Raw genomic sequence first — 22,194 nt, 5'->3', positions numbered from 1 at the left:
CCGATTAACATGGCTACTCTCGTATCTTTCTTATTTGACACGAGTGTAATATAGACTTATGACTTCCTCACGGGATTCGGCTCTCCTCAATATCGTAGTGTAGGATTTAGCAACATGATGTGACACTTGTATCTACAGCCCAAGTCACATCGTCTGGGAACTACCAGAGGTATGAGCCCAAGAAACAAACCAGATAACAGGGTAGATTTCAAAAACTTGGATACTGCTGCCCGAACATATCAAGTAGATAGTCAAAGTTCGCTCCCTGAAGCAAATCCGCCGTGTTCAGGTCAAAATCAGGTAGGCCGAGGTACGGAGACTCCGTCTCGATACCATTCGGAGTGTTCGTAATGAGCTCCAGTGGCCCATCTCCCAACTCGGGTGCATTCAGCGAACCTACATCTCGGCCGGCTATCGACTCCACACTGGCACTGACACTCGGAAGAGGAACGGAGGGATCATAGGAGGAGAGTCTCCGTCTCTTGCTTCCGTTTGGTGAAGAGGGCTCTTCGCGCGAAGAGGAATCGATGCCCTTCGAGTCCGAGCTTCGAGGTCGTTGCGCAGAGGTAAAGGAGTGCCGGATGTTCTCGGCGAGGAGGCTCAGCGCTCGATGGCAGTGTTTCGCTGTGTCCCAGTGCGCGGACATGATTCGGAGGAAGTTGAGGCAGTCGCTTATTTCGCTGGTGCAACGATATTAGTTCGATTCTCTTTTTTTAGGGGCTGCTGGGAGGCTACAATAGTAACTTACAGAGAGCCCTTGGACCAAATGTACTGTCTGAGCTGGCAGGCAAAGGCGAGGACCAGACCTGCCATCCAAGCTGCGGAGAGAAAGCCCGGCCAGAAGAGGGCTTGCTTTGCGTCGATCTGGGCGCGGAGCGCGGAGAGGATGCCTCTTGCGGCGCCGATGCAGGTTTGCAGGCCGGAGTTGAACTCGGGGGTTGAGGGGGGTAGGGAGAGGGATGGACGGTTGATGAGGAGGATGAGGTGGTGGTAGAGGACTGTGAAGAAGGGGCCGAAGTGGAAGGGTTCGTTATCGTTTGATTGTGGGGATGGATTGCCTTGGAGGGCTGGTGGGAGGCTGTTCCACCATTTGTGCACGTCTGTGACGAGGATGAGGACGGAGCTGCGGCGGACGGAGCGGACGAGGATGGACTTGTGGAAAAGCTCTAGCGCGCGGCCGGTCAACTTGCCCGATTCGACGTAGCTCATGAACGCTATTTCTCTTTGATGTTCTTCGTGTTCGCTGGGGTCGACTCCGCTGGAGTGTCGGTGCTGTGGGGGATGCTGCGGGTTGATGAGCTCAATCTGTGCAGCTGTGGATGAAGCCAGTGTGCCCTCTCCGGGACTGTCTGCCATAACGCGCGGCGTAGAGCTCTCACTCGTGTCCCGAACCTTGTGCAAACCGGGCGAATGCACCTCCGGGGCTCCTGGAGCGCAGACGTCAACGTCCGAATCCTGTATACCTAGAGGCAAGCCCAGAGCCTGGCTCAGGTACCGGTCGATAGCATACGCGCACCAGAAAATCCTTTTGCGCAACTGCCGGTCGTGTGTCGAAAGCTCTTTGTAGCGAAACGGGCATCGATGGAGACCCGCATGCAGCATAGACCGGAGGATACAGCCGCCTACCGTGGACGCCGTCCGAAGAGACATCTTAGCCACCAGGTACAACTGGGCCGCGAGAAGAGCCTGCAGGGATGGGAGATCCTGCCTGCGCGTTAGAATCACGAGCAAGGAATGCATGCTCCCAGGGGACTTGATTCTGGATTCCGGCGGAATGGCCAGACCGGGTCGCAGATGGCTTGCGAGATTGAACACGCACTGAAAGATTGTCGTCCAGCACGCGTTCCGGTGGTCGGGAGATGTAGACGGGACATTCGCATGAGTATGCCCTTCAGTCCCGTGCGAGCCCGAGTAAAGCAACTCCATCGCCCGCAGGAAGCTGGGGCCATGTAAAAACGGGAACAGGGGATGCCACACTTTGAAGTAGACCATCATAAGTTCCCTCGCCACATCCAGCGGCGGGGCCTTGCCGAGCTCATGAGCGATTTCCGAATCATACTGCCACTGAGAAAGAGAGGCAGACGGCCCAGAAACGGACAGAGAGCGGGCAGTCGCCGGGGACTGATCAGCATGCGACTCATCGCTGCCCACAAGCGTGTCTTCCGGCAGAGGCAAACTTATTTTGGACGGATCCAAGTCCTTGGAGAATGCACGTCGAACGGTGTTGATGAAATAGACGCCGCTGGAACTGCCGACGAACTGGCTCTCTTCGTTCGAGTGCGCTGTCAGGGAACCAATCTCCGACGGGCCAGAGGTGAGATCCAAAGAGTCCATCCTGGCGGGGACATGGTGCCTCGACGAGCCCTAGATAGGTTTTCCTGAATCAAGCTGCGATGCTCCTCGGTTGATGACAAGCAAGTTGACTGCTCTTCCTCGCCAGTTTAGTTTCTTTCCACCTACCAACACTTGCTTAGTCATCACACATTGTTCGATTCTTGTACGCCTCTTGCAGTTGCATGTCTTGGATGATGAAAAAATGTGAAGGATCTTTATTATTGACTGAGCTTACTGATCTGAGTACAGCAAGTGAAAGCAAAACAAAGGGTCATCTATCACAGAAGCAGGAAGAAAAGCAAGAGAATTTGGGTAAAGCCAGACTGATCAACATGAGCGAGTCCTTGTGCAGAGCTCTGAGGCTTAAGGTTTAAGTAAATAATGGTGTTGAGTGACGCAGATAAGACTTCGCATCCCTTGTAACTGACGGCAACAAACTGGTCTACCGTATAATGACTGTATGGTGTGTGTTTGAGGATTGTTGGTGACAGAGCTCGGGGTCGTTCATCTGATTTTGGGGCTTCCATTCGGACGCAACCCCCGTTGTTGACAATCACTTGCTGCTAATACATCCGTCAGATTCAACTTCAATTTTACATAGTCAACCGAACGGGGAATTACCTGTATGATACGCGCCATTGCTGGTGGTGCTGGTGCTGGTGCTGTTGCTGCTTTCTTAATCAGTCAATAAGATACACATGTTCTTAGGAGCATATCTATACTCACGACACAGTACAAGGATGAAACGACGTTATTAGAGGAAAGACAGAAAAGAGAAATGAAAACGAATGGAATGCGGCAGTATGTTGATTTCGGCTGGAAAGAGTGAAGTTATTCCGAGAGCCAAGGGAAGCAGTGTAACCCATCTCACGCAAGATCATATATTCTGGTAGTTTGCCCTCATCACAATACCAGCCAATAAGATAAGTAATATTCGCCCCTGTCGGAATGAAATTGACCTCATCCTGTATAGTAAATGCAGGGTCATCGATGGCATCAATAACTGTCACCTAGGACAGCACCTCTGAGGTTGCCTTTGGCTTGAATATCTAGAAGCCCAGCAATCGGGGTTGGTTGCCAAAATTGAAGCAGAGCACCGCGGTTCATTGACCGCATTCTTGGCTTTTCCGGGTTCTTGATATTGAGAATGACACACGCTTCGCAATGGTTCTCGCGTCGTCATATCTGCCAATCCAGAACAGGCTTTTAATGGGACCTATTACTTCTCTGAAGGCTTAAATGATAGATAGTTATAAGTTACTGTTATAACCTCACAGCTGAGATGCTTACCTGCAGTTCCGTCTTCGTCGAGATATTCAGCAATCTCCAGGGGGATATCTCCAGGATATCCCCCCCCAGCTCGTCCAAACTGGGTCATATCTATGCTTTTCGAGGTCATCAATGTTTCTATAGCCCCGCCTGGCGGCTATAGAAAGAAAAGACGTTAAGTCGGATAACTGTGCATGCTTCTCACTGGAATCCTCTGGGTGCTTGAAGACGTGATCAAACTGAATCGGGTCTGATATCACCGCAGAACGGGTAACCGGCTAATAGAACCTGTTTCATGATTTCACCGCAGAAGCATCATTTTTTTTTTTTTTTTGATGACGCCATCTGCTCTAGGTTGCAGGGACCATTCCCATATGAACGAGTTGTTTGCGGGCCTCCTGCCGGAGGGAATCGATGCTCATGGGAAGAGCTGTATTGGCCGCCAGGCCTTGCGGGAGAGCAGATCCAAAAAGATCGCCAGCAGTGATCGAAAGAGAGATGCCCGTCACGTTCGCCGGAAATATGACCGGTTGTGATGTTAAAATAGCGGAGCTTGACGGCGAGGTCATTCTTCATGTGATGTTTTGTGTGACAGCCAAAACAGTCTTGCTAGGTTGCTAGAGCCTCCTGTGTATTCTAACTTAAACCAGGGAGCATCACCTGTTCGCGTAAGAGGACTGTTGAGTATGATATTCTATGGAGGTTGAAAAAGTGGCGTGGGAAAGTAGAGGGGAAAAGGTTGCGTCGTCAGTACGTCGTAGATAGTGAATGCTGTGATGAGTGGCATCGTCAATTCACCCCGTTCAGAGAGAGTCAGTGAAGGTACTACATAACGCGGAGCATTGGGAATAGCTTCAAAAAGACACACATTAATTGGAATTGATCACATTGTTGTATCTTGCTAAAGGTCCAAGTGTATATACCGCCAGAATTACATATATACAGGTACCAAGATGAAAGATAGCTATCAAAATGAAGGAAAGGTCATGCCACGGTTCGTACAATATCATCAATCGCTCTGGCCACGTAGCGGACGTTTTTCCTGTTCACTACGAGACTGTCAGTGTTGGGAGAGATTCTAGCAGGGAGACAGGCACTTACAGCCAGACATGGAGATACGTCCCGACTTCATCATGTAGATATGATATCGTCGTCGAATCGCGAGCACTTGGGTCTCTGTCAACCCGGTGTACGTGAACATGCCAATCTAATACTGTTAGCAAATATATTCAAGCCTGACCTCAGGAAGAAATAATGCCTACCTGTTCTAGAACATGAGTCCATGTGCCTGGTGTGCCCAGACGGATCAACTCGACATATAATGCCTGGCGCATCTGTTTGATTCGCCCGCTCATGTGCTTCAGGTCTTCATACCATTGTGCTCTCAAGCCCTCATCGCTGAGAACGGTCCTGACAATCTCGGATCCGCCTCGTGGAGCCATGGAGTACTCGCCACGAACAAGATGAGAGAGATTCGCCAACACAACCTGCGGCAAAGTTCCCGAGCTCGAACTCGTCACCACATGCAGGGCGCCAGTGCGCTGCCCATAGAGACCGAAGTTTTTCGACAACGACTGCGCAACACAGAACTCGAGTTCGGGCTTGCAATTCATGAAGTGCCTGACGGCCCATGCATCCTCGTCGAGGCTTCCTGATGCGAACCCCTGGTACGCCAGGTCAAAGAATGGCACCAGACCTTTTTGCTGGCAGAGCACGGCGAGTTTACGCCACTGCTCCTTGCTGGGATCAGCGCCGGTGGGGTTATGTGCGCAGGCATGAAGAATCACGACATCGCCCTTCTTCGCCTGCGCGGAAAGCAGCCGCGTTGTGCGCTCATAATCGAAGCATTTGCCCTCGTGGTCATAGTACGGATACGTCCGGACCTCGACACCGACAAGCTCCCAAATCGTGTAGTGGTTGGCCCATGTGGGATCTGGGATCCAAACGCAAGAAGGCTTGATGGTGCGCGCGAGAAAATCCGCGCCTAATCTGTTTGCGCCTGTCCCCGAGATCGTCTGAATCGAGGCAATGCGGTCTTGCGCTGCGGCCTGCTCGTTACTTGCGGACTTTCCAAATCCAAAGACGAGGTCCCGTGCTAGAGCTAGAAACTTGAGGTCGCCCTGGATGGTTAGGTACTCATGTCTTGCGACGTTGTTTGCATGGAAGAGCTGCGCCTCTGCCTGTTCCACCACGCTCAGGGGCCATGGATCGCCATCCTCTGTGCGATACACGCCGATGCCTAGATTGACCCTGTCAGGGTGACGGTCACTGAGATATTCGGCTTGAAGTGTGAATGGCTCATCGACGGGCAGTACGGACAGGGAGGAGAATCGAGATGGTGTTGACTTGGCGACAGACTTGACAAAGGTTGCATCACTTGCAATGGCAGTCTGTCGGAGACCCTCGTCTATCTGGGCTGGGGCCATGGTGAAGGGAGATCTGCTGTATAGAGTCAAAGGGTCAGTCTATCCTAGTCCGGATCTCAGCATAACGACGGTATTTATCCAGCGACGGAGAGCTGCTATTTGACCCATCGCGGTAGGGATGAACACATTTGCGATACCGTGGGCCAGCTTCCAGGGCCAATCCGAATGAGAGACAGCGCTCATAACAACGGCTATTGTGGAAGATCCGATGGTCCAAGGGGAAAAGAATGCCGTAAATGCCGTTTATCGTCGGGAGGTTGACGTCGTTCGGAAAAGATACCCGCCGCCAACCGCTAGCAGCCGACAACTTGCACGGCACAACTACGACAATGAAATGGAAGACCATGGAATCATTGCGATGGGAAGAAAAGAAAGGGAGATCTCAGCTGCTTTGGGGAGATCGAGTAAAGGAGGCGCGTGACGCGGGTGACTGGAGCTACTGCCAATGAGCCGTGGGTGAGAGTATCCATCGGTGAACTTTATCATAAAGAAAGATTCAAAGTCAAACATTCTATATCTTGATAAAATCAATCATGTCGTAGAACCAAGCGCTCAATTTCTGCGCATACGGCTTCCACAACCCCTTGAGTATTTGCGGTCCCTCCAAGATCCGGAGTCAGAACTCCAGCAGCGCACACCCGTTCAACACATCCCATCAACTGCTTTGCCGCGTCCTTCTCGCCTAGCCAAGAAAGCATCTCTGCGGCCGACCAGAACGTGGCTACAGGATTGGCTACTCCCTTGCCAGTGATGTCGAAAGCGCTTCCATGCACGGGTTCAAACAAGGAGGGATTCTTCCTTGTTGGGTCTAGATTGCTAGAGGGAGCGACTCCAATCGATCCTGCCAGTGCGGCAGCCAAGTCTGAAAGAATATCCATGTGCAGGTTGGTACCGACGATAGTGTCCAGGGAATTGGGTTTGGCCACCATGCGGATCGTCATAGCATCCACTAGCATCTTGTCCCAGGTGACATCAGGGAAGTCCCTGGCGACCTCTGCGGCCACCTGATCCCACAAGACCATGCCATTGCGCATCGAGTTGCTTTTAGTGACCACTGTCAAGAGACGACGAGGTCTTGAGCGTGCTGTTTCGAACGCAAATCTCATGATTCTCTCAACTCCAACCCGGGTGAAGATGGCAACCTCCGTCGCGGCCTCCCACGGCTGACCGACGTGACTGCGCCCGCCCTGGCCAGAATATTCGCCTTCTGAGTTTTCGCGCACGAGAACCCAGTCGATGCCGTTTGTCGCGGTATTTAGCGGACATTTTGTACCAGGAAAGGTGCGTACCGGGCGGACATTGGCATACAGCTGCAAAGGCCCTCGAATTGCTAACAAAAGGCCCCAAAGCGAGATGTGATCAGGAACATCTAACCAGTTGTCAGTTGCTGGTTGTGCCAAAGTCGATCAGACAGAACTGTCATACCTGGAGCGCCTACAGCGCCGAATAGTACTGCATCAAACTGCCGCAGTGTGTCCAGACAGTCTTCTGATGCGTACCGACCGTGTGTCTTGTAGTATTGCGTGCCCCATGGGATGTGAGTGAAGTCGATGTCGAATGTTCGCAACTTTTGGCAGAGCTTCTTAACGACCTGGATCGTCGCTTCAACGACTTCTGGGCCAATACCATCGCCTGGAATAGACGCGATACGGTACGTAGTTGGAGCTGTCGATACCATTTTGATTTTATTTTCTTCCCTGAACAATGTGTTCGTAGCGATAAGAGTGATTAGGACCCAATAGGCCCGCACTCTCTATATATACCGATGTCATAGCTTTCAGGTAGACAGGACAGCTCTCGGTCGAAAGAGATGAGCGTAATGCGCCTGAAGTTTCATCCTTGCAGTTACATTTGTTACATTTCCCGAGATGGTGACGTTTCCATAGTACTACCGTGCCAACCGGCTGCTGTTGTCGGTGGAGAGAACGTCGGTTAAACCTTTAGCCTGTAGATAATCCCGCACTTGTCCCGATTAGGATGGGAAGATATCATACATTGTCAAGAGATCGTGTTTATCAATGGTTCACCAAGTCAGTAGATAGAGTCTATTGTGAACATGTCTACCAAAAGTAGCAAAATCTCCAAAACATCTCGGATCACAGTTGCCTGTAATTCGTGCCGGTCCCGGAAGCAGAAAGTGAGTGTCCCTTCGTTCACCGATTTCATCTTCTTCGCTGACAGACGGAAGTGTAACGGCAACAAGTAAGCTGTCCTAATGATTGTAAGGCAGGCTCACTGACTGACAAGGCCGATATGTACTCAATGCCTCCAATCCCATCGGCAGTGTGACTGGCCTGAGCAGCTCAAACGGTTCGTTTCCGGTCCTGGAGTAGAATGTACAAGTCTCACCAAGCCAGAGGACCCGCAAAGGGCTACTTTGAAGCACTCGAACATCGTCTGCATGAGACGGAACACGTACTGTTGAGATTGCTGGCTCACATGAGCGACGAGCAGTTGTCGATTGCTGTGGAACGCGACCAGTCACCCTTTCTGCGTTCCAGGAAGAACGATGCGCAATATTGGAGACGACATCCATTGCGCACGGCTCGTGATCTTCGAGAGTGGCAGCATGACTGTTCGGTAGAAAAACGAGTGGCGGGTCCTCTTGTGACCTCGCCATCGAGATGCACCGAATTTTCTGCGCAATCGGAAGTCGAAGCTGATGAAAATAGTCCAGTCGCGTCTGAAAGTCAGCAAACAGAGCTACAACCTGTACCTCCTTATGAACAGGCTACAGGCGCACACGAAGAGGGGCTGAAATCCACTCAAGCGATCCACGGTAACGTCGTGAATCAACGAGTCGCATGGAAGGATGGTTACGACTCATCCAACGAGCTGAGAAAATCGCCAACAGCAAGGGGATCCATCTATATACCGTCGTCGTTGGAGCGTACCCAGTTAGAAGATACGCAGTCCTTACACGCCGGTACTCCTCCCGGACCAAGCCTTTGGAGTGAAGCGCCCTCGGTAGCTTTCCAGCGACAATTCCTCTGGTAGTTGATGCTCTTCAACTCAGAACGTCTGGTATCAAAGATGCCACAGGTACAGGATAATGCCGGGGTAGTATCCAGACACATACTCCACACGGGGCGACCCTACGTCAAGTCCACCTCGATGCGCATCCGCATTAAGAAGGAAATTCTGGCGAGGTACAAAGCTCAGTCGAGCTAGATACACCACATCAAAACCAGCCCAGCAAAATGACTACTACACAACAGGCAACGGCCGCACACTCGCCGGCTTAACGATCCTAATCCCCATCCCCGGCCTGAGCATGCCCCCCTTCTTAACCGTCCCCATCACCCCAGCCAACCTCCTAACCACTCGACCCCCATCCCGCACCACACACACATTCTTCAGTCCAGCCCGACACTTGTCCATCCCCGGCCCTGGCTCCCGAACACCCGTCAACACCACAATAGCCTCCTCCTTACCTTCACCACTGAGGAAATGCAACTCCGTCCCTAGCGGGAGCGTCGAGAGCTCGACCCCCTCAGTCGTGATATTCTCGCCGATCTCGCCTGCCGAGAGGGGCTTTGCGTTGCGGCCCGCCGCCGCAGCGGAGAATCTACCCGAGAGCTCGCGGAGTGTCTCGACGGGGACGAGATGCACCTGTCTGAGATTGGGGGTTCGCTGCGCCTGGGCGCGATGCTGGGTTGTTTGGCCTGCGTGGCAGTCGCCGTCGACGCCGTGGTTGGGGATGAGCGTGATGGATGGGACGGGGGTTTTGGCGATGGAGTGGGAGGAGGATTTGGAGACGGAGAGGATGCGGGGGGTGAGCAGGGTGGTTTTTGAGGCTGATGTTGATGTTACTGTGGCGGTCATTCTGAACTATCAGACAGTATTCTCTTGGATACTATGTATGTGTGTGATGATGCTTGACGCTCGATGCTCATGAGAGTATAAGCGGCCTGTTGAGGATATCTATTGCTAAAGACCCCGCCATGCCGCGCCAACTCATCCTGCATATGACCCTCGATCTAAGCTGATGTGCAGAACTATCCACGAATACAATATCTTCTAGCGCTCACGGACCGACTACGCGGCGTATAGATGGATTATCGGGCGATGGCTTGCAGTGTTTGCGCCAGAGGGTTAGAAGTCTTAGGGTTGGTGCTGGGGTGGGGATCACCAGCTGAAGGAGGGAAAGGCGGGCGTCAGAGCGCTGTTCTCGATGGGCGTTCGTACAAGAGTTTACTCTTAGTTTACACGATGAATGTGACTGTGAATTTGAGTTTGATTCTGTAGTGCTTGAAGAGGCGAGTTATGATGCTGCTGATGATGATGTACTGGATGTCGGCGTACCTCACAGGTGCTCAGTTTCTGCCAGTTGCAACGTGAACCTCAATCCGTCCGGTCCCCGTATTCTGCGTCTTGATATACGCCAAATCCAGCACCCCATCCTTATTAAAATCAATCATCTGCCAGAACCCATTGTGCTCGGGGTAGAACGTGGTGCCCACCTCCTGGACACGGGTCTGATATGTCGACGCCCCAGACGCGACATGGACCTCCACACGGCCCGTCCCCGTGTTCCTGGTCTTGATATACACCAGGTCCAGCTTCCTATCTCGATCGAAATCGATCATCTGCCATACGCCGTTGTCCTCGGGGTAGAAGGTCGTGCCGACTTCCTGGACGCGAGTCTGATAGTTCGATGCGCCAGAGGCGACATGCACCTCCACCCGTCCGGTGCCGGTATTTCGAGTCTTGATGTAGATCAGGTCGAGGATGCCATCGCCGTCAAAGTCGGCCATCTGCCAGGTCCCGTTATCTTCAGGCAAGAAAGTAGTGCCGACTTCCTTGATGCGGGTCTGAAAGTTGGATGCTGCCGAGGCAATGTGCACTTCCACTCGGCCGGTGCCTGTGTTCCGGGTCTTGATGTAGACAAGGTCATCGCGGCCGTCACCGTCTGCGTCGATCAGCTGCCAGACGCCATTGTCTTCGGGCCAGAAGGTCGTCCCAAGCTCCAGCGTGCGGGTCTGGTAGTTGGAGGCCCTGGAGGCCAGGTGGACTTCCACCTTGCCGGTGCCAGTGTTACTGGTTTTGATGTAGCCCAGGTCTGGACCCGGTTTGTTGGCAAAGGAGGGAGTCAAGGACCAGGGGCCGTAGGGGTCTGGAGAGAGAAAGGTGGTCCCAGTCTCGAGGATGCGGGTTTGGTATGGGGCTGCTGTGGCCGAGTTAGCCAGCAGCGGAAGAACGAGATGCCAGATGGCTTTGAACGAAAGGGGTTTGGTCTGCATGACGAAGAAAGTCTGTTTTTGTGCTGTAGTGATTTGATCAAAGTCATAATTGCAAGCGATTGAGCCATTTTATAGGTTGTTCACCGCACAGGACGGAGGCATCGGGTGTTGGGGATGTTTCTTCAGCTGCTGTTCAGCTGTCTCGAGCAAGGATATTTCGGTCCCCCGCCGTGGCTGAGACATAGTATGGTCTGGGCATTGGATTCAGCGAGAATGTTCTGCTGTTCAGATGGCTAGCTTGGCTCGAAGTGAGGTTGCTGAGGAGCGGCAGCTTGAGGGGTCATGCCAGAGCGAGGAGGCTGGCTGAGTTCTCGACATTGATGGTGGTGAATGTCAATCGCTTTAGGTTGCCAGTTTGAAGTGCATATTTTTCATGTGTGACCAGGGGTGACTCCTTGTGGTACTGCAGAAGTCATGCCATGCCCTTGAAGCAGCAGCAGAGAGGAGATGTACAGTACTTTTGTGATGTAACCTTGGACAGGGGTTGGTTCATACAGATGCAGTTGACATTCAAGCGACTGAGAATGTCTTATCCCATGATCGGCTGTTGATGATGATGCGAGTTGAGCTGCAAGCAACTTGAAGGTAATCGGAGAGTTTGCACTTCGCAGTCGACTTTGACGTGATGCTCATGGTTCACAGGACCTGAGCTACAGTGGCACAACACGAGCTGCGAGGTGACAATGCTGCAGTGGAATCCATCCCAACTGCTCCCTTTTCTGAAATTGATTCATCAGAAATGAGAGGATACAGAAGATTGGGCTGAAAAAGAGAACTCTTGATGCTGACTTCCATCAGTCCTGTCGAGTCGGCAATACTTGCCATTGCCGCATTGGGCTAAGCCTTTCGGGACAACGAACTACGGAGCTGAATTGATCATAACAAGGTTCAACTCAGCTTTCACTCAACCCAACTATGGAAATCCTTCCAGCAAGTACGTCCTGAATGAGGTGGGCAGAGAGGCACCTTGCAGGCCTTACAATTCCAGTTAGTGAGGCTAGCCCGCAATATCGGTAGAAAGACGGGACCTCGCTGCCGCATATAGTTTATATGGAGACACCAAGTACACCTTGTCTGCTTGTCTGGCCTCCGCTCCACCTCATGCTCAAGAGAGCTGTCCAATCGGATATCTGGGAGATGGACACGTGCAGCTTTGCGCCTAGGCTGGTATGTTGGCAACCTTCGATACTGGAATAAAGCCTGGAAAAGCTGTTGTCGGAATTGAAGCTGCGTAGATTTCCGTTGTTTTGAGTGCTGCACATGTAAACTGCTGATTTGCCAGGCATTGACCACAGCTGAATCAATAACCCATAAGAAAAGTGGCCACCAAGCACGCCAAGGCTGATGATGAGCTTGATGGCTTGAACGAAGCTGATCTGCAATATCAACATATCGTGTATGGCCTTGCATTTTGTATGTATGATTTGATCGTCCAGAGCGTGGTACAATTAACTGATCAATAGAGATGTTCGTTGAGGGCTGGCGATATCTCTCAGAGGCAGATCGGAATTCTGAAATCAGAGGCTCAAGCTTCCCCCACAGAGCTTCGATATCGCATTCGGCTCCCTCGACTTCTCCTCGAGGCTCATTGTCCGGGGGGTCCAGCGTATGCAGTGATATTTGCAAGTATCGCTTGAGCTGCTGGAATCGCGTAAGACTCATATATTGACGTATTGGATGCAGCGGGCCAAGCTGTGCATCTTTCTCTGTGCGCCAATACCCCTCAGTAGCATGTTCCTTCCAGATTCCCATATAGATGAGCACCCCAACAAAAACCCTTATCTCATTCGCATCCGTAGGGGCCCAAGGTCGAGCCTGGTCGGGCAGCGAGACGCGCTTGATCTCGGCGTAGGCGTTGGTGTTTCTTGCAATGGTATCCCAAGTTCCATCAGTAAAGAAGAGATTAAAGAGGTCAAGTGGCTTTTGAGCATCAACACCACTGGGAAGCGGTAGTACTGGGCCTTGAGGCTCACTCATTTTGATTGGGTCTATTTGACGGTTTTGATATCCGGAAACAAGCTGAGAAGCTTCACTGCCTCCTCCTTATGCGTCAAGTTACGCCTCTCAACCGATGCTCCAGCTTTGACAGTGTTAGATGCCTTACTATCCACCTCTTGGGCTGGATAGGCGCGTATCTGCCTCGGGAGCTGATGTTTATGGTGGATCCAACCTTAGATAAGTATCATTTTCTGTCGGTCCTACTATTCCGACCAATCGGATCAAGTACATGGAGACGCGCTAAGAAATGCATGCTTGGCACCAACCATGGACAAGGAAAACGTTTGGCCCTTTGGCCCTGTGTCGTTCTTCCACTGTTCCACACATATCTCGCGATGGTATTGAAGAGAAAGGTCATCACTTTGTGCTGGGGTGACTGCATCAGATAGGGGCTGTTTGTTCCTTGTCCATATATATCTCTGCTGAAGAACTATACCAATGAATATGTTCCTCATCATCATCTTGCTTATCTGACATGGAGAACCTCAAGCTGCTGTCTAAGTGATTCCTCCAGATTTGGCGGCAAACGAAGATACATGATGATAGGAATTGGCAGCTGCATGACAGCAATTAAAGAGCAATTAGAGAGCACTAATGCTTTTTTGATACAAGTGGTTCTTGCAGAGTACCTACATGATAGCATAAAGCATCCTCCCTTGGGATGTACATAGTTGGTTATTCTGGCGGCTCACTGAAACATAAAGCAAAAACTGTTTCGGATAGCTTCATGTCTTCCTGTTTGAGCCACGGAAAGATGCAGAGACCCTGGTCGGCAGTACAGGTTGTCCGTTCGGATGCGCAAAATACCTTTTCCCTTCTCAGCATGTCCAGACCTATATGGGATGAATCATGGACATAAATAAGCCCAGGATGCCTGTCAGAATGGGGGAAGTGAATCTTTCTCCTAAATGCTTGATTTCATTCCTTCACCAGAATACTTCTTTCTCTCCTTTCTAAGATGTACATTCACAACTGAACCTTTCAGTATATCTGATGCCATTCACTATCAGACAGTAATACTGTCTTTACTCTTTCCACCAGCATTTTACTTCTTCTGTCTTTCATCTTCACTGGCTCTTCTTGATTTTCCAATGCTATCTCTCAAGTAGACTTGTTTGACTGGCTTGGACATATATCCAAGCATAGCTACGATTATCTCGACTCCCTCTGCCTCGACGATCTGACTGAAAATCACCTGCTCGCGATGTGAAGCAATTCCCAGCTGTTTGTAAGTAGACCTTCCACTTCATACCCTGCGAGTCTCGAAATGCTTGCACTGACAGTTCCACTATAGACACTGGAAGTGAAATAGAAGACAACCTATGTCACACAGCGGGCGATGACCCAGAATTCGATTTCAACTTTGCCGAAATACCAGACACAGACCAGAAAGATGCAGGGCTTCCCCATCCTCTGCAACAAAGGCAGCTCTCAACGAAGGATGACCGAGCCCAAAGAAGCAGCCCTAACATCCCAAGGAAATGCCCTTGGGGTGGCGTTGGAAAAGAGCGTCCCCGAACAGACACAGCGCAATGAAGTCACTAATCGATTTCCTGATGATGCTGCCGGGTCGAAGTGTAAGACTATCAAGTAGTGCAACATTCGAACCTCAGTCATGTTTTGTGGCATCCCTCCGAGGAATTCTGCCGCAGAGAGCTAGCACATCTGGCGCGCACAGCATAGTTGACGGTGCGGACAGGTCCCAACCTCAGTTGTGGAATGGGGAAAGACCTGGGCGTCATCATGGTTCAAAAAAAGGCCCTAGCGATATCAGAGATTCTCTATTGATGGAAAGCGGATCGATGAAAAATGGGTCCATAATTCCCTGTTGCGGGCGTGGAGTGACATGAAACAAGCAAAGCATCCCAAATGGTATAAGCCGGTTGATCCTTCCAATATTGCTGCGATTCAAGCGGGACCTAGAGTACGGTGACTGCCTACAACACCAGCTCCACGATCACGATGTCGGATCATTCGACAACAAGACCTGGGTTTGTTTTGGAGGCACTACGGAACCGGTTATTGACCTGGAAGAATTCATCGTTCCTACCAGTGTTGCTCCTATCGAAGTTCTTTCTGCTGCGACTACGGCGATCATAATGCAGGAGGGATGCGAGCTGGTGGGATGGTTAAAAGAATCATCCCATAACTCTCCGCAGTCAATAACCAGTACGTTATGGAGAGAGAGCCTTGCCGGATTTTGAGGATCTATACTGATATGCTCTTGCCATTCATAGCCTTCTCCTGGTCTCCCAGGATCGACATGAGATTCTCCACAAGTCTGCGACCTACACTCAGGCCTATAAAGGGTACCCTGGGGAAAAACCAAGTGAGGAGAAGCTCAGAAGCATCCAGCCGATCTGTCGCTCAGAGACGATGGTGCAGCATGTTGAGGTAGTTCCCTATCTCCGCGAAGGGCTTCCTGTGTGGGAGTTCTCTGGTGAGCAACCTTTCGCGACAGCTCCTGCCTGCGCGTAACCCGGCTGTCGTTGCGAGCCTCCCGCCCCGGACATTTGATCAGAATAGACCCGTACTCCGCTCAGTCGACTGGTGTGGCTTTGGCAAACGTTGGCTGTGTGCGCCCAGCTCCGCGAGGCATTACTTTACTCTGATAAGGTAGGAACTTCAGAGAAATTTACAACTCTATATCTTCATATCAGACCGATATTACCGGACGCGAACATACCGACCATGGCGTCTAACGGCCCTGAAATTACCGACGGGAGACACAGCGGAGTCAGTTGATGGAGATGCGCAGGCCGACCTAATCCAGACGCATGCCGAAGAGTGTCTGCGGCGCATGCTCGGACAGTCATCGAGTCGGCTAGGGATGCAGAACTTGCAGAAGGCTAGGAGAGCAGGGAGATCCTCTCTGCGGCAGGCAGTGCGTCGAATCCAAGCGGATTTATTGGAGGAGATGCTCTTACGCATATGGTCCTCACGTTGCCCCCTCCATGGTGATCTAGTTCTCAACTAAAGACGACTATCACGTCAACCATTTCTCAACCTTCATTGGCTCACTGAGACCCAGGCGAACATGACGAACAGGCCTTCACGATCACACGCGAGAAGAGCCCTCCTCGTCTTCAGTAAGATTGATGTCCATACTGAGTTTGGCATGATGGTAACACTTTCCCTTACAGAGTTCTATAGTTCAGTGTGTTGCTCGAGCCTCCACTCAATTTGAATACACTGTTTTCAGGTAGTCGGTCGGGTCCACCGACTCGGCCAGTGGGAGCCACAGAAGGCCTGGGTATTGTTCCGGGAACATTCCATCTCCAGATGGATCGAGTGCAACAACTTGATGAAGGCCCTGCCACATTTGGCGGTCCAACTCCATGATTTGCGGAAGCCCCTGGTGTTGGCTGCCCGAAGTTCGAAATAATCAGCGCCCAGCGGATACAGGAGATATGAATGAGTCTGTCCTCATTCAGGGACCTATATCCGAATCAAGTAACAAGAGCAGATTTCGCCATCCTGGTAAGATAGACCAGTTGCCATTAGTTACAAAGGATGCGAAGTCTTATCTGCATCACTCAACACCATTATTTACTTTAAACCTTAAGCCTTTTAAGAGCTCTGCACAAGGACTTGCTCATGCTGATCAGTCTGGCTTTACCCAGATTCTCTTGCTTTTCTTCCTGCTTCTGTGATAGATGACCCTTTGTTTTGCTTTCACTCCAATGCAAAGAGATACATGAGAGAGCTAGGAGCTGTCCCACCAATTTGGCAGCATAACAGGCTACCTTATTGAACACGCTGGGTCAGGCTTTAAAGGACAGTCTGACAGCCGAGGAATCTATTATCAGTATGCGGATCGGCAATCCGAAGGCAGATAGTCGGGTGGGACTGGTTCTTCACGAGACACTGGCTATCCCAGAAATCCCAGATGATACTGCACAATATCTCAATGATGACAGAGGCGCAGGTAAGTATCCTAGCCGTGGAATGACGACTGTAACTCACCGCTAACTATCACTGAAGCCTTCGCTCAACCCCAGGAGATGTTCAAGTCAGCCTCCAAGGTGACGCAAAAGCAGTTCATGATGCTGCGCATTTACGCCGCTTAAAGCTCTGATCAAGGTTCTCTCTAGGTCAGCGGCTATGGCGATATAGCATGCATCAGTGGCCTTGTTACGGCGGCCCCAAATGGGAGTCCTCGCCTCATAAACCCGAATAGCATGATATTGTTGAAGCTGTTGATGGCCCTGCATTTGCCAAAGATGAGGTCCGGTTGGTTCTCTTCGGAGCAAAAGTTGGATATCTCGTGGCGTCATCACCGTCACAACAACTAAAACTACTACACAATGCCTTGGGAGTGGGCCCAGAACGCCGTGTTCATCATGGTTGTGATACTTGTGCCGTGAAAAGTTGCAATGGCGGTAAAGAATGCTCGATGTTGGAGAACCTTCTGAACTTGATTGCTGCTCTCAAGGTAAGTCTATCAAAGACAAAACCACATCTTGACATCCTGGGTGATCGTCATCTGTGTGATCTAGCTGGCGTTTGGGGGGTTCGTCGCCCTGCACTTCGGGGTGAGGGGAGGGAGGGCAAGATGAGGAGAGGACGTAGACGGGGTTGAGAGAGGAAGAGTACATCGTCCAGACACCTTTTTAGTCCACGAGTATGTGCTCATACGTGTCAGTTCATAAACAAGAGTGATATATATGGGGCGTTTTATGAAATGTGCTCTCACAGTTCGCATATGTCTAGTAATCAGATGGCAACTGGGGTAGAATCCTGTGATGGCTTTGCGTTGTTGACTGATTCTAACCCTTACCTCTCTGGTGGCGGGACAGGTGGAAGATCATGATGAATGGTACAGATATCTCTATTCCATTGTCTTTGGAGAATACTATATCCTTTGCGACACACCTTGGCGCCCTGCCGAAACAGTGGCTAGTCATCCTCATGTACATGCATTGATTACACCATTGTTTTGTTCGCAGGTTGACTTCAATACTTGCTCACCACTGATGGTACTACACATGCACTAGATGAGACAGGTATCCTGGCGTTCAACTCTATGGATATAAATTCTAGATTACAGGTAATGGATCATGCACGCATCATTTAAAACGTTCCCAGGTTCTCAGCAACCTTGAACGGAGCGGCAGTCTTGCTGCGGACCTCCTCGACGGTCACGCCCTCGGCGGTCTCGGCCAGGGTCAGACCTTCCGTTGGGCTGACATCGAAGACGGCCAGATCGGTGATGATCTTCCACACACAGCGGGGGCCGGTGAGAGGGAAGGTGCACTCGGGCAGGATCTTGGGGTTGCCCTTCTTATCGGTGTGTTCCATGGTGACGACCACCTTGGTCTTCTCAGGGTTGGCGACGAGGTCCATGGCGCCGCCGACTCCCTTGACCTTACCGGGGAGCATGAAGTTCGCCAGGTCACCGTACTGGCTGACCTGCAGGGCGCCGAGCATGGTGAGATCGATGCGGCCAGCGCGGATCATACCGAAGCTTTCGTGGGAGCCGAACACGGAGGCACCGGAGCTCAGGGTGACGGTTTCCTTGCCCGGATTGATCAGATCGGGATCCTCTTCGCCGGGCTTGGGGTAGGGGCCCAGACCGAGGATGCCGTTCTCGGCCTGGAGGACGACTTCGACGCCTTCGGGGAGGTAGGCGGGGGCGATCAGGGGGATACCGATACCGAGGTTGACGTACATGCCGTCCTTCAATTCCTTGGCGGCACGCTTGACGATGCGTTCGCGACGAGCGGTAGCCTCGCCGGAGCCTGGAGCAGTCAGTCAGCAGGGAGCCGTAGCATCAGATGTTAGAAGCATGCATACCAGCCTGGAGCATCTCGCTGGGATCCTTGGTGAAGGTGAGCTTCTCGATCATGGTCTTTTCCGTGCTCTGGATGACCTTGTTGACGTAGATGCCTTGCAGGTGGATTTCCTCGGGAGACAGCTCGCCAACCTCGACAATGTGGTCGGCCTCGACGATAGTGTACTTGGCGTTCTTAGCCATGGCCTCGTTGAAGTTGTTCATGGCCTTGCGGAACTGGCAGTTACCAAGCTTGTCGGCCTTGTGGACACGGATCAAAGCGTAGTCGCCGAAAATCGATTCTTCCAGGAGATAGTTCTTGCCGTTGAACTGACGGACTTCCTTGGGTTTCGAGTATTCCTTGACGGTGCCATCTTTGTTGTAACGGACGGGAAGTTCACCAGTTTGGACTGCTATCGTCAGCTACGTCCTTGGGCCCGCGACATAGAGCAAAACCTACCAATTGTTCCATAAGCCGCAGGAGTGTAGAAAGCAGGGATACCAGCTGCACCAGCCGCGCACTTTTCAGCAATAGTGCCTTGAGGGGTAAGTTCCAGAGCGAGGTCGCCGTTCAGGTACATCTTTTCAAAGACCTTGTTTTCGCCGATGAACGAAGCAATCATTTTGGTAATCTGGCCAGACTCGAGGAGTTGCCCTGAGAATGTCAGCGCCATCGTTTCCCTAGCCAATTGCTTCACCTGATGGCAAATAACATACCCAAACCAGCACCAGGCATCCCAGCGTTGTTGGAGACGACAGTCAAATTCTTGATATCGGGACGATCACGCACAGCATTGATCAGGGTATTGGCGACACCGGAGAAACCAAAACCACCGCACAGCACAGTAGACGAACCCTTCATGTCCTTGATGGCTTCCTGAGCCGACGCGCATACTTTGTCGATGGCTCTCTTGTTGGCGGAGACAGAGAAATTCCGCCGCCCCAAGATGGGGCGGAACACCACAGGAAGAGGTCGCGACATGGTCGGGCGTGGATCAGTTGCTCAATTGAATGAGTCAATCTGAAGAAAGGATAGAACTTAAAGGAAGGGAAGGGAGAGAAATAAGAGAAAAGATGGGGAAGAAAAGAAGCCGACGACGAAAAAGAAACGCCGCCGGCTCTGGGGCAGCTGGGGAAGCTGATCGGTATGTTCCGTAGACATATTAACTGATTAACTGAGGATTATGGAGCTCCATTGGAGAACAGACGTAGAGAGAGAGTAAAGCATCGGCTAGTAGTTGATGCCAAACCTGCCGACAAAGCGATTATCCGCTTGTCAGTACTGTACTGTTTTGCCGCCTTCCGAAGTCGGTCTCACCCCGATCGTACCGGCTGCATACTGCTGGAATCGGTAATTTACAGGTATCAATGGGAGTATACTCCGTACCTATGTGGGAAAGCGTTCAAAAATCTGCGGGGCAACGGGGTCTTCAACTGGAGCTATGGGAATGATTGTTCCCTATCGAATTTCCATAGATGAGAATGAAGTTTAAGTAGAGGTTCCTTTCAGAAAGATAAGAGTTGTTGTCGTCAGTTAAAACACTTTGCCTACTTTACGAAAGATATAGATCTGTAATGACGCTGTAATGTCTGCGAGTTCCCTTCCGACTCGGGACCCGCATCGGCAGAAGACCCTGACATCTCGGCTGCAGTCGAACTACTGCTTTCCGTAAACAGCAGAAAGGAACTTCAACACAAGGAAGATGCGAATCATCTTATAAGTCCGGAGAAGAATTTGTCTTATTGAGTTAGAGAAGCTGTAAATGTAGTAGCTTATCGGCAGGATTCTTCTATATCGGTTCTGGTTGTGAAGCGTCAATTGGATTATCATGAGTATGGAGGACTCGAGATAACACAGATGGCCAGTCCTTCAGAGACTACAAGGCCGTCTCATATCTGTTTGATCAACCGACTGTCTAAATTGTCGAATTTCCATCAACAGAAGCCGAACAATCCGTATCAGATCCTCCACATAAAGATCTCAGCGTGGGGCAAGCTTTGGCAACTTGTGTTGATGCCCCACATTCGTGTATAATAACTGAGACCTGGACATAGCTCTAGTTCGTTCGGTCCTTTCCCTTCAAGAGGATTCAAAAGGACATTGCTCCCACACAAGTAAGAAAGACAGCAGCAGGTTACTCACGAAATCACCCATCAGTGAAGCTATTTCCAACGGTGTGCAGCTCGCTGCGAGGTCATGGGCTCCCCATCGCAGATTACTCCCTATTCAGAAACTTGATAGTCTACATTCGACAGATGCATGTGGGCCGTTGACGGTAGAGCCTTCATCAGCTTTGTCTTGATGTCAAAACTCATGTTGCTTTCCATGCAGTATTCCCTTCAGGTCTGCCATGGATTACCCGAKAGCTCTGCTAAAATCGACCAGCTTGATGGATTTGCGGCAAAGCTAGAATCTGATAATTCAGTCATCCAATTCAGCTATCATGAGCGCCAAATCCTCGTCCTGTGCGCCGGAAGAAGGAGGCAGATAACTTGCAAGAGGGCACAGCAAAACGAGACATCCAGATAGAGCAAGCGCCAACTGACAACGACAGTTTTACTTGCCATTTCTTGAGGGCTTCGAGAGTCCATAATACAACCTCCAGTCAGAACATGTGCGACTTATCAGCGACTGGTATGGAAGCAGTACGGTTGTTATCGTTGATGAAAGCCAGTCAAGGTCGATAATTCGGGAACTGAAGTCTCCCACGACTGCCGTCCAACAAGCGACCCCACTCGCATCCCACCACTGCTTAGAATTTCCTGGGACATCAAATCATTAAGGCGCATGGGAGCATAATTGTTATGCTCTTGACGCTGTGTCAGACTAATAATCAATTCGATGGTTGGTCGTGGCCATTATTCCAAATTCTGGGTCGCTCGTATGAGGAGCAAAATACCCCATGGGGCAGAAATCAGCGCCGACAAATAATATTTTGTCCCATTCGGCTGTTCTCCGAGACGGAAGAACAACAACAACATCAACAACTCATCACATCAATCATCAGGGTGGGAAAGAATATGATAGCAATTCATGGATATGTCGTCCCCTGACTGCCAGAGGAATCAAAAAGTCAGAAGCGAGAATACTGCAGCTAGACTACATTATTACCAGATTCGACACCACCTGACAAAACAGCAACACCAACTA

At 51.0% G+C, this 22,194-nt stretch overlaps 8 protein-coding genes across 8 annotated transcripts; 2 read left to right on the top strand and 6 right to left on the bottom strand.

The window, feature by feature from the left end:
* Positions 1-208: 208 nt before the first annotated feature.
* On the bottom strand, positions 209-2,334 carry Aspvir_006346 (transcription factor domain-containing protein; the record flags this gene model as incomplete). The annotated part of the gene is made up of 2 exons (XM_043269548.1): positions 209-680; positions 749-2,334. 2 exons carry the CDS (start codon positions 2,332-2,334, stop codon positions 209-211), a joined length of 2,058 nt encoding a protein of 685 aa, XP_043125483.1.
* A 2,253-nt stretch (positions 2,335-4,587) lies between these two features.
* Positions 4,588-6,029, bottom strand: Aspvir_006345 (putative aspartate aminotransferase; the record flags this gene model as incomplete). Its single annotated transcript, XM_043269547.1, has 3 exons — positions 4,588-4,652; positions 4,705-4,810; positions 4,866-6,029. 3 exons carry the CDS (start codon positions 6,027-6,029, stop codon positions 4,588-4,590), a joined length of 1,335 nt encoding a protein of 444 aa, XP_043125482.1.
* A 527-nt stretch (positions 6,030-6,556) lies between these two features.
* On the bottom strand, positions 6,557-7,707 carry Aspvir_006344 (uncharacterized protein; the record flags this gene model as incomplete). Its single annotated transcript, XM_043269546.1, has 2 exons — positions 6,557-7,398; positions 7,455-7,707. 2 exons carry the CDS (start codon positions 7,705-7,707, stop codon positions 6,557-6,559), a joined length of 1,095 nt encoding a protein of 364 aa, XP_043125481.1.
* A 656-nt stretch (positions 7,708-8,363) lies between these two features.
* Positions 8,364-9,026, top strand: Aspvir_006343 (uncharacterized protein; the record flags this gene model as incomplete). Its single annotated transcript, XM_043269545.1, has 1 exon — positions 8,364-9,026. One exon carries the CDS (start codon positions 8,364-8,366, stop codon positions 9,024-9,026), a length of 663 nt encoding a protein of 220 aa, XP_043125480.1.
* A 210-nt stretch (positions 9,027-9,236) lies between these two features.
* On the bottom strand, positions 9,237-9,854 carry Aspvir_006342 (MOSC domain-containing protein; the record flags this gene model as incomplete). The annotated part of the gene is made up of 1 exon (XM_043269544.1): positions 9,237-9,854. The coding sequence occupies one exon, from the start codon at positions 9,852-9,854 to the stop codon at positions 9,237-9,239; it is 618 nt and encodes a 205-aa protein (XP_043125479.1).
* A 491-nt stretch (positions 9,855-10,345) lies between these two features.
* Positions 10,346-11,272, bottom strand: Aspvir_006341 (FG-GAP repeat domain-containing protein; the record flags this gene model as incomplete). Its single annotated transcript, XM_043269543.1, has 1 exon — positions 10,346-11,272. One exon carries the CDS (start codon positions 11,270-11,272, stop codon positions 10,346-10,348), a length of 927 nt encoding a protein of 308 aa, XP_043125478.1.
* A 5,808-nt stretch (positions 11,273-17,080) lies between these two features.
* Aspvir_006340 (uncharacterized protein) lies at positions 17,081-17,340 on the top strand (the record flags this gene model as incomplete). Its single annotated transcript, XM_043269542.1, has 2 exons — positions 17,081-17,198; positions 17,255-17,340. 2 exons carry the CDS (start codon positions 17,081-17,083, stop codon positions 17,338-17,340), a joined length of 204 nt encoding a protein of 67 aa, XP_043125477.1.
* A 1,003-nt stretch (positions 17,341-18,343) lies between these two features.
* Aspvir_006339 (3-oxoacid CoA-transferase) lies at positions 18,344-20,025 on the bottom strand (the record flags this gene model as incomplete). Its single annotated transcript, XM_043269541.1, has 4 exons — positions 18,344-19,011; positions 19,067-19,453; positions 19,504-19,698; positions 19,761-20,025. 4 exons carry the CDS (start codon positions 20,023-20,025, stop codon positions 18,344-18,346), a joined length of 1,515 nt encoding a protein of 504 aa, XP_043125476.1.
* Between the last annotated feature and the right edge of the window lie 2,169 nt (positions 20,026-22,194).

This window comes from Aspergillus viridinutans (genome assembly GCF_018404265.1).
Source record: "Aspergillus viridinutans IFM 47045 DNA, scaffold_4, whole genome shotgun sequence".
NCBI classification, from domain to species: domain Eukaryota; kingdom Fungi; phylum Ascomycota; class Eurotiomycetes; order Eurotiales; family Aspergillaceae; genus Aspergillus; species Aspergillus viridinutans.
Note: the sequence above shows the minus strand (reverse complement) of the source record. Positions and strands in the feature narration are given on the sequence as shown.